The sequence below is a fragment of the Alligator sinensis genome, unplaced genomic scaffold, assembly GCF_000455745.1.
Source record: "Alligator sinensis unplaced genomic scaffold, ASM45574v1 scaffold337_1, whole genome shotgun sequence".
In the NCBI taxonomy this organism is placed as follows: Eukaryota; Metazoa; Chordata; order Crocodylia; family Alligatoridae; genus Alligator; species Alligator sinensis.
The window spans coordinates 3,430,639-3,440,943 of NW_005841927.1; the positions used below are offsets into that span (position 1 = coordinate 3,430,639).

The 10,305-nt window shown below is 49.2% G+C and overlaps 2 protein-coding genes across 2 annotated transcripts in view; one reads left to right on the forward strand and one right to left on the reverse strand.

The window, feature by feature from the left end:
- The window catches only part of DCDC2B (doublecortin domain containing 2B), a 12,434-nt gene extending 5,737 nt beyond the window's left edge, over window positions 1-6,697 (forward strand). The window contains exons 6-11 of the mRNA XM_006019403.3: window positions 483-522; window positions 1,355-1,423; window positions 1,926-2,115; window positions 3,469-3,572; window positions 4,095-4,157; window positions 5,288-6,697. Of these exons, the coding sequence (XP_006019465.1) occupies window positions 483-522; window positions 1,355-1,423; window positions 1,926-2,115; window positions 3,469-3,572; window positions 4,095-4,157; window positions 5,288-5,365 (544 nt within the window). The 3' untranslated portion in view covers window positions 5,366-6,697. The remainder of the gene's footprint in view (window positions 1-482; window positions 523-1,354; window positions 1,424-1,925; window positions 2,116-3,468; window positions 3,573-4,094; window positions 4,158-5,287) is intronic.
- Window positions 6,698-6,844: 147 nt separating this feature from the next.
- Window positions 6,845-10,268, reverse strand: TMEM234 (transmembrane protein 234). Its single transcript, XM_006019343.1, has 5 exons — window positions 10,231-10,268; window positions 9,868-10,019; window positions 9,350-9,416; window positions 8,981-9,073; window positions 6,845-7,376 (listed from the first exon to the last, which is right to left on the reverse strand). The coding sequence occupies exons 1-5, from the start codon at window positions 10,241-10,243 to the stop codon at window positions 7,300-7,302; spliced, it is 402 nt and encodes a 133-aa protein (XP_006019405.1). The 5' UTR covers window positions 10,244-10,268; the 3' UTR covers window positions 6,845-7,299.
- Between the last annotated feature and the right edge of the window lie 37 nt (window positions 10,269-10,305).

Consider the following 10,305-nt stretch of genomic DNA (forward strand, 5'->3'; position numbering starts at 1 on the left):
TGCTGGCAAACCCAGCAGGGAAGTAAGGGACTGAATGTTTCCTGGAGCATGAGGTCCCCCTCTGGGCAGGGCTGAGGCTCACTGGGCTATCGCTGTGCATCGTCTACTTGGTCTGGGGAGGACAGCCTCCACGGCTCTCGCCAGTACTTGTGCTCAGTGTCAGGAGGCATATTTAACCTGTTTGTGGGGACTGCGATTGGGTTAGGGAAGGGAAGTGAGTGGGTGTGCAGAGTTGCAGGGGAGCGGGTGCATTTATTGTAATGGGTGCACAGTTTCTTAATGTGGTTTAAGGTGTGTGATGGAAAGTTTTATGCTAGATAATGTGTGTGTGTGTGTGTGTGTATAAGTGTATATATATATATATTTTTTTTTTAAAGTGCAGCTTTGCACACATGTACCCCCCACACACCCCTCCCAGTCCTCTGCCTCTTTAAATACTCTTGATCTTAACATACCGAGATCTTGCTTTTTCTGTGTCGCAGGAGCCATCCCAATAACAGGCGTGGGATCCACAATAAAGGGGTAAGTGGCTTAGTTTTTATAAGCTGCTGCCTTGGTGCTACAGCCCGAGGGTTGTTCTGTTTAGACAGAAGTTTGAAGGAGTGGATGCAGCAGAAAGCTGCCTGGGCCAATGCAGTATTGTCTGGCTATTGGCTATAGCAGCTGATGGGAAGCCACTACCTCTCCATTCCTTTCTTTCTTCCATATACTGGTAGTAGCATTGTTCCCCCTTAGCTGTCCCCGTGTATCCGCTCTCTGTCCCTGCTCCTTGTAACCAGCCAAGCTTGCACAGTCCTACCTTCTCTGCGCTGGCATCCCTCTGCTCAAGCATCACCTCCACACACCACGTTGATCCCCGCCTTTTGAGGCACATTCTGGGCTGATCAATACACCAGGGGCTGGCAGAAGTGAATGCTTTCCAGTATACCACCACTTCTTGCATGTGGACACCTGCCCATGTCCTAGCTGAGCTTACAACATGGCCACGGTGAAGGGAGCAGTGGATGGGAGATTGGGGAACTGTGGGGAAAGAGGAGGACTGGGGATCAGGTAGAAATTCTGGTACAAGGGTGGGTCACACCAGTAGGATTACACTGAACCCCATCTGGGGGGAGAATGGGATCCAGTGATATGGGGTAGGAGCAGTGGTGGGACAAACCCAATCCATTCTGACAATACAGAGTGGCAAGGGCAGGAGAGCTCTTGGGATGGGGAAGCTGCTATACAGAGATGTCAGCTACAGCAGTGGGACTCATTTGAATGCTCCCATGAAGGCTGGAATCGCCCCAGTAAATCCAGGCCTGTGTCCCCATCTCATTCCCCTTGTTGTAACTTTCTCTGTTCTCCTCCCCAGTTTAGTAAATTCCACGCCACTTCCCAGGACGGAGCCAGTGACTCTGCCCTCCTCGATCCTCCACAACAGGTAACAGCTACAGCCTGACCCTTGCTATTTGAGTCACCCAGAGGGTTTTGTTGAAAAGTACTTTTTAGGGCAGATGTTATGGCATTTGACTAGTCGCGGCCGAGGCGTGTGGGCAGATGGTCCAGGGTCTCTGTCACTTGTGCTGTGGAATTTTCCTAATTAGGCTGGGGATTCTCAACTGGGGAGTTGTGGCACCCTGGGGTACCATGAGATCCTTTTAAGGGTGCTGTAAATATTAATTTACACTATTAGGTGTGTGAACAGCTGCGTATAATTCACACAACAAACCCAGAGACTCCCAGTAGGGCTCCAGAATGTCAAAACCACCCTGCCCTGTTGTCAGCTTTCCGAGTTCCTTGCAGCAGCAGAATTGCTCTAGTATTTTTTTCTGCAGTCAAGAAATTAGTTAAAGTGATGAGCTGGCATCTTCTGAGAGCTGCCTTGGGTCTAAAAAGAGCCAACTGTGTTGGATTAAATTGTCTGCTGTGAATATCGATTTCAGCCGGACAGCCGCAGGGTGCAGTCCACAGGAGCTGCAGAGAAGGATGAGACCCCTGTTCCCTCCCTGATGGTACGCAGGCCAGCCAGGAGATATCCACACAGGGAGGAAGAGTCAGTCTTCCACGCCAAACCTGCCCGTGCAGGGCAAAATAAGAAGAGCCACAGGAACACCCCACACTGGCTTGATCAAGGTAAAGGAGTCCCACGTGTGCTTCAAAGTGATAGGGAATGGCTCTAGTTTGATGCTAGGGAGCAATAGGTCCAACCCGGAAGTGCTCAAGGGAGACAATGACATATTGTTGATGCTATTTTCATTCAACTTCCTTCATCCCCAGCAACAAATACTCCATGAGTGAGACTCTTCTGGAGACCTGAATCAAGATAGAGTTCTGCAGGCTTATCTGGAGTGACGCTACTGTATTACATGCAAACATTTAAAAGCATAACACGTGGGAAGCAAATTAAACTTTCTTAAATTATTATTTATTTAATGTGCCTGAGCTCTTGGCAGTAGCCCTAGGAAGGAGCTGTGTCAGAGGCTGAGCTGCTGTGGGACGATTAACCACTACTGCCCAAACGTATTCGGTGCAGTTTAATAGCTGACTGCAAGAGAAAAAGTGGGAAAGAAACACTAGGGCTTGAGATAAGCCATGTCTTGGCAAACACTGGAGAGTTGTTGAGAAATGGTGTCAGTGTGGGAAAAGGCCTGAGCCCAAGGGATCAAAAGGACTAGAGTAGTTTCAAAAGGCACTTGCTATTGGAGGGTGGGTATAGCAATGTCGTGGCCCCAAGGGTGGCTGCAATGCTCCCTGGTGGCCTTGTGACTCTTACCCCACTCGGGCTTCTCAGGGCACCCTCCCTTAACCTTTCCTGCCACGCCTGGATGTCTTCTGTGAAGTACAGGGAGGCTGCCCCAAGGTCCTAGAGTGATCCCCAAGCTCTCAATCAGCCAGTCTGTTTGCTCCCTAGGGTACTCCACTGTGGCCCTCTTGGCCCTGTTAGTGCCTTGGAGGCTGCATTCATAGCCTTCGTTCTCCTGTAGTCATGCCCATGCCTTGGTAACTGGTCACTTTGGAGGGGCCCCCTGGCCCTGCCACAACACTTGGCCCCCTCAGGCCACTAACCTTTGGGGCTTCAGCCTTTCTGGCTTCAGCTTCTTCTCTCTGGTTGTACCCCCCTCAGCCTAGGTCCCCTGCCCCCATCCTCAGCTTCTGGGCCCTGTCCTGCCCTTCTCAGGCTCTTCAGCCCCCTGGGGTCCCAGACTCGAGCAAGGTTGCTTGCTCAGCACACAGCATCCTGGGATCCTGACCCATGCCAGCCTGTTTTCACATTGCTCAGCCCCTTTATGGTCCCTGGCCCCTACAGGGTGCTATGCGGAGTACTTACGGGTGCTCCTGTGGCCTCCATGCCACAGTCCAGTCCTCCGGTATCAACTTAAACACAACACAAATTTGGACAATGCTGCTCCTCTCACTTGAGCAGCATTCAACCAGAGCAAGGGTCTGTGAAACCCACTCTAAATGTTTCCTTTTGCTTCCTCACAGAAGAGGGAGGTGTTTATAAAGTGAAAGACCCAAGAAAGGAGTTGCGAGGGGCTCGGGAAGTGGCAGAGGACGAGCACACAATGGTGGAGCTGCCTGTGGACCAAGTAAGAGGTGTAACTCTGGGGAAAAGCTAGGTCCCTTCTCTTCCAAGCGATGAAGTGTCCCAGGCTCTGTGGCTGCTGTGCAGTCCCTGGACTTTGTTTCTTGCACCAGAGGAATTGCTGTCCCAGGAGATTTGCCTTCCAGGGGAACAGGCCCTTCCAAATGATCAGCAGAAAGAAGCTTTTCCTCTCCGCAATACCAGCCAGAGCTGGAATCTGAGAACTGAGTAGAGGAATCAACAGTATAGTGATGGCTTAGGTACCTTGCCTGAAGCTGAGCTCTAGCCTTGACTGTATGGGCATTCTTGCAGTTTCCCTTGAGACATGTTCATGCAGCTGCCCAGGGGAGTTTGTGAAGCCAGAGAACAGCTCCATTTATTTCACCAGTTGATTTGCATTTGTAGTTCTGAGACATTTGTGAGATCAGAGGACAGTCTTTCTGCTACGCTGTGAGAGGTCAGAAATTCTCCAAAGGAAAGGAGATAAGGTTTCCCTGATGCTACCTTCATTTTCTTCCTTCTCCAGAGTGCTGCAGAGACTGTGGAAGAGGAAGTTCTACCCCAAAATAGGCCAACTCCTCAGACAAAGGTACTCAGAACAGGGGCGTGTGTGTGTGTTCAGTATTAGGGGAGGAGGTGTGTGTTTAATGTCAGTGTTTTGTGTTCATTTCCATCCCCTGGTAGCAGTTTGCTGTGGGGAGACTCTTACCTGCTCTCTGCCCTCTTGTGACAGAGCTCTGTAATAGCACCTACTGCAGGCAGCTATCCTACTCCGTCTTCTCCAGCTTCTGCTGTAAAATCAGATTAAAGTGATTTGCAGAAGTGGCTGGATCTTGGCATTCAGCACAGGTGGCTGAGCTTCTGGCCTGCACTTACGCACACTGCACTATCCAGCTGCCCTAATCTCTGAAGTGATGCAGTCTGTGCAACAAGCATTTAATGCGAGGCTGCCACCATTTAATGCGAGGTGACTGCCTGGGCCAAGTCTCTGCAGGATGCAGCTCAGTTAAGGAAGTACAAACCGTTCCCATTGTGCAGGCAGGGCAGCAAATTTGTGCTGATGTTCCCAGGGCTGATGGCAGCCTCCAGGCTTTGCCCACCTGACTACATATGCGGAACTGATTGCACAGATCGGTTACAAATACAAATTATTTAACTAAGGGTCTGGAAGCTTTGTCTTTAAAATCCCAGTTAAAATGCAGGAACTTATGGCTAAGAAATGAATCTGAAAGCTTGTTTCTTAAGCATTTTCCATAAGAATTTAATCACATTGTGCTACACTGTAATTCTAGCCAGGTAGGGAGCTGGTGGTTCCTTTGGCATCTCTGGGAGTTTTACCTTTGATCTTCAGTGGGACTGGGTCTAAGTAAGAACTGCCTATTGAGCACTCTTGGGTGAATGTGAAGCCTTCTACTCTGTATTTATCCTGGAGACTGGAGCAGCAGCTCCTTGCAAAGAGAACAACTCAGCTGCCCCCATCATTCTAAATGGCCTTTCATCTGCTGACTCCAAGTGCTGTAGAATTATTTATCCTCTTAGTCCTCCTGTGTGCTAGGTAAGAATCAAGACCCATTTCAGAACGATTTGACTAAGGTACAGAGAAGTACAAGATCATGCAGTACACCCACAGGAGAGCTGGAACAGAACAGTAACCAGTATAAACCAGTATATTAGTTACATTACAAATCGCCTGTGTGTTCTGTTTTTAAATGCAAAAAGGCTGGGACCACTCGCAGATCACAGAAGGCCTTGACAACACGAAACAACTCCAGCGACTCAGAGGCGGAAGCAAACTGAAAGACGCATTCCCTCTGCAAGTGAGAGCTGAAGAGCGCGTGAAGTGGCTGTGATGCAAGCGGGAGAAGTTGGCATTCTCTTTGTGCTAGTGGTAGATAACAAACCACTTGGATTCCAGACTCCTGTAACACCACACACCACTGCCCAATCTGGGGACAGGTTCAAGTACCATGTCTGAAACTAAGTGCCTTGACTATGAGGGTTTTGGAACGTGAACAATGAGTCAGGTCCTTGTTCTTTGAACACAAACACTTGCCTCCCTTCTCTTTAAAATGTTTGCTTTGAGGGAGGAGGTGGAAATGTTGGGCCTACAGTTATAAGCTTCAGTAGTCAAGGAATTGGTCTGTCTGAACTGGAATTTTTATTTTATTTTTACTGTAAATAATAGTTCTAAGTCTTCTCTACTGAAATGTCTGCCAGGAAGTGTTCTCCATATTATAGATCCTGTGTTTAAAATGATTTTGTGGCTCTTTTTTGCTCAGGCCTGGTTAATTTCTACCGCTGCATGTGACTGTCGTTAGATGAGCATTATAACAAATCTAGTCCCAGAAGGCTCATTCTTCTTGTTCTTAAAAAGCGTCAACCTAAATCAAGGAAACCTCTTTATATAAAAATAAATAGCTAGTTTATTAACCCCAGAGTCACCTGAGCAATATATTTCCTTTCCTGATAACACATAAAGGCAGAAAAGCTTTTCCTAGTCTGATGTATCCACTCCTTGGGCTGGAATGGATTGTATTCAGTCCTTAATGCAACTAGTCACAACTAGGAGTTTTGGACACCTGAGGAAGGTGGGACTGAGTGTCTGATGATAAGCACCTTTAGGAAGAGAACTGAAATTATGATGGCTGTAAGAACTGCTGTACCTGAGGTACGTCCACTTTGTTACTGTGTTGTGATCTGACAGCCCCTGAGGTAGAATGCCACTGAGAAAATAGCCTGTTACTGCCTTTATGCAACGCTGTCTCATGGAGAACAGTTCCACTTGGATGCTGCTGGTACCATTTTCTGAGCTGATGGCGAAAGTCACTCAATATAATGTGATTCATTATCTTTTCACACTATGCTCCCATCAGAGGCCTCCCAACCATCCCTGCAGCTCAGAAATCAGTCAGGGTTCTAATGAAACAGAGGATATTTTTAATAGATAGTCTCACTTCTGACCAGCTCAGGGGACTTGGCAATCGAAATTGTGTTGAACGCTGAACAAGACCATCTCACAACTGTTCCTGTCCAAGAGAGCTTCTAGTGCAAGGGAGATGCAAAGAGACGTTCTGAGACAACCCAGGAGGAGTTAAAGCAGGAACCACTGAGTTTATTTCAGTCTTGATGACCCCCAAAATACTCTAAGGTTGCAATTTAACTGGGGGGGAGGCGCGCGTGGCTGAGCTGCAGCTACCTCTGCTAAGTGAACCGGATGGAACATTTTCTCTGTTCCTAAGTCAGTGAGTCATCTAATTAAGAGTTGAAATATTTTGATTTTTTTTTTTTTTTTTAAAAACACACTATCTTGTAAGGAGACAACTTGTTAACAGTGAAACCCAGGTGTTGACTCTACACAATAACCTCTTTGTGATTGCCACCCGCTTTGCCTGGGTTTTGAAATGCCAGTGCCTCAATTAGTGCAACGGAGTAAATGCAGATTATTTCACAAGCTTCCCACAATGCCAGAGTTCTGGACACCAGGATGGAGGGCTGAAGAAAACCAAGGCACGGCTGTTTACAGAGGTCTCAAAAACCAAGTATTCTAGGCTTGGTGTCACGGAACAATGAAGACAAAGATAATCCAGCTAGAAAAGCTCACTTCTCAACAGTCAGCCTCCAAAAGGGCCCAAACCTGGACTGTGCCGCTCAGTGCTGGTTCAGGGAGGGTAGGGTACCAGTTCCCAAATACAAGCATCATCTTCTGCATATTCTTTTCTTCTCCCAATATCTCACTGCTTCTCATTCACAGAACCAGCTATACAGAGGGCGACCCCTAAGACAGTGAGCAGCATTCCTACCATGGCCCCTAGGGAAAAGACATGCAAAAGAAAAATTAACTCCTCTGAACTCAGAAAGCTTGGGGATGTTGACTGGGATGTGCCAATACTCCTGTTGGGACCAAAGCTGGAGGCTCCTGGCCTAAATGGTCTTGCCTTTCTGCTCAGGGTCAGACCAGTCACCGAACTGGGGTCAGAAAGGAATTTTTCCCCGTGGCCAGATAGGTGCAGACTGGGGCGGGGGGTGCATGGGTCTTGGCTGGGGGGCATGGTCCTCTACCCAGCATCTCTTCAGCATAAATTAACAACATTTCATAGAAGCAGGATGTTGGCTGCCATAGCACACCTGCTTTACCTGTGCCAGGTTATGGTGTTAGGTCTGTGTTGTTGCAAGGTTGACAGTAACCTTATGTAGAGTTTAGATTATGGTTTGCACGGGATGATTTGGATAGGGATGATCATGCCTCAGGCAGGGGTTTGACTAGATGAGCCCTGGAGGTCCTTTCCAGCCCTACTTTTCTATGATTTTATGATAAGCTTCAAGACAAGTCCATCAGGTCATGTCCTCACAGAGTCCAAGATGTTCTGGAGATCACAGTGTAAAATCTGGATGGGATCAGACTAAACTAATACCAGATAGGACTTCAGCATTGTTGAAAGCAGTTTCTAAGAGAGGCTCCCTCCACTGCTGTGCAGGGATTTTGTCTGTGAGCTGCCTTGCAGAACTGTGCTATGGAGAGCAAATATGCTGTGCTGAACTGCATCATACTTCTTAGGACAGACAAGAACCCTTTTTCCCAGTCAGGGAGACTGCATTACTGCTGTGCTAGCAACAGCTCTGTTTAAATACAAATGCATCTGTTGGCATGGGCTTATTGGTAGCTATTAGCAGTTTCCAAGCAGTAGCTAATGTTCCCAAGCTTGTAGTGTCTTTATGAAGGGAACTGGTCTGCACTGATGTTGCTCTATGGACTCAGATGGGAATAAAGACTCTTCATTGGTGTTTTAGGTGTGCAGGAAACATCCCTTTCTTGTACCAGTGCAATTGTTAGTTCTGTTATACAACCCTTATATCTTATCCCATGAAAGCCCAAACCCGAGGTAATAGGAGCCCTCAACTCCCTGTGACTTGAACTTGGCAGGACGGGACTCCTTCAGTGAAACTCACCTTCCCTCCCAACAATGTGAAGAGTCCAGTTCATCGTAAAGGATAATCATGTTTGCAACTGAGTAGCTTCCTCCCCTGAGAGACCCCCAGAACCATGTTATCTACTGTGGGGTAACACACTGTACTTCTTAGTGTAGCGATAGCAAGTGACCCATAGCAGAGTTGTCCTGCTTCTGGTTTCAAGTCTCAGTCTGACAACAGTTGCTGAAAATAGCACGGAGCAGTGCTATGCTATCCATGATAGACTAGGATTAGCCAAACCATCGCCCCACAGCTAAGGGAGAGGAGCTCACTAAATCCATCCCCAACCCAGCACACAGTGAATGATTTAACTACCCCTAATCTCTGCTCCTTGGATTATGATTTACCTAGAAGACTGTGCTGAACCAAGCCACTACAAAGATTCAGGGCATGGAGTCAAATGTGTGCAGAGTGCATCTATAAAAGGACTGAGGCGTGACTTACTTTTACCACCGACGTCTTCCCCAAGGACCTTTCCGGTTATTAGGGTGACGATCAGAGCCAGAGAGTTACAGAGAGGAACTGCCAGAGAGAGGTCTGAAATGGAACGGGTAATATTAATGCATTAACCTGGAGCGTAATAATTACTGGTGTATGTGCCAGGTACGTCTTTAACAAGGGCGTACACACAGCTTAAACACTAACAATGCTGTAAAACTCACGCTCAGCATTATAACTGACGTCCCTGCTGCTGTTGCAATACGCCCAGCCGATCTCTCTCGCCTGGCGCACCAGCCTGTGCTTTTTGCAAACTCTCTTCCCATCGTCTCAACCCTCCCGCTCCGCCCTGGAAAGGGGAGAGCAACCACTGACCTGCCGATGCCAATGTGACATAGTAGAGTACAGATCCACACTGGTTAAATGCAAGTGGCACCATATACTGCAAGGAGAGCACAACGTATCAAGTCACTGCAGAAGAAATGCGGGTAAACACAGGACGGGATCACGTAAGGAAGGACGCCGGGGATCCACGAAAGGGGCGAGAGCCAGCTTTATCTGAAAGGGAGCAGCAGGTCCAGCGTTTCGGTCGCAGGGCCGTGCCACTGAATCCCTGTCAACGCGATACGTTCCCCTCTGTTTTCCTAGTCAGTAATGGGGGATCCCGATCATTTCTCAGGAGAGGGGGGAGTTCACGAAGAGCTGCCACGCGCTTGGAAGTCCTCGGAGGAAACGCAGCGCCCCGCGCGAGCTAAACGAGATGTCACAAAACGTCGACATCAAACGAGCGACGCCGTGGGTCCCAGACCGCAGCGACGTGGCCAGGAAAACGCGCGGTAAAACCTCAGCGCAGGTCACAGCCATTCAACCCGGGGCCGGGGCCAGCGCCCTACCTTGTAGTTGAGGAGCAGGAATCTCATTTCTGCAAGCAGCTGCAGCAGCCGGGTCTCCCGCTTCACCTTCTCCAGCCCCTCCGTGCCCGTCCTCAGGAAGGGGTTGGTCCCTCCCCACAGAACAGCCACGAGGACGAGCACGGGCACGTCCCCTGCAACGTGACCAGCGACCGCGGCGGGTCAGGGGGGGTCCGTACCCCGCCATACGGATGCTCCCCTCCAGTGCTTTATTACTGCCCCTCGGCCCCCGCCGCGGAGGGGCAGGTCGGTCACGTCCTCAACATCGGTCTCTAAGGTGCCCCTGCCCTCCTCCACGCGCCCGGGGTCGCATGTGCCCGAGGGGACCGGAAGCGGGAAGCTCACCTAGCGGGGCCATGGCAACGCCACCTCCACTTCCGGCCTCCGCGCTCTCTGACCCGGAAGCGGTTGCCGCTCCTC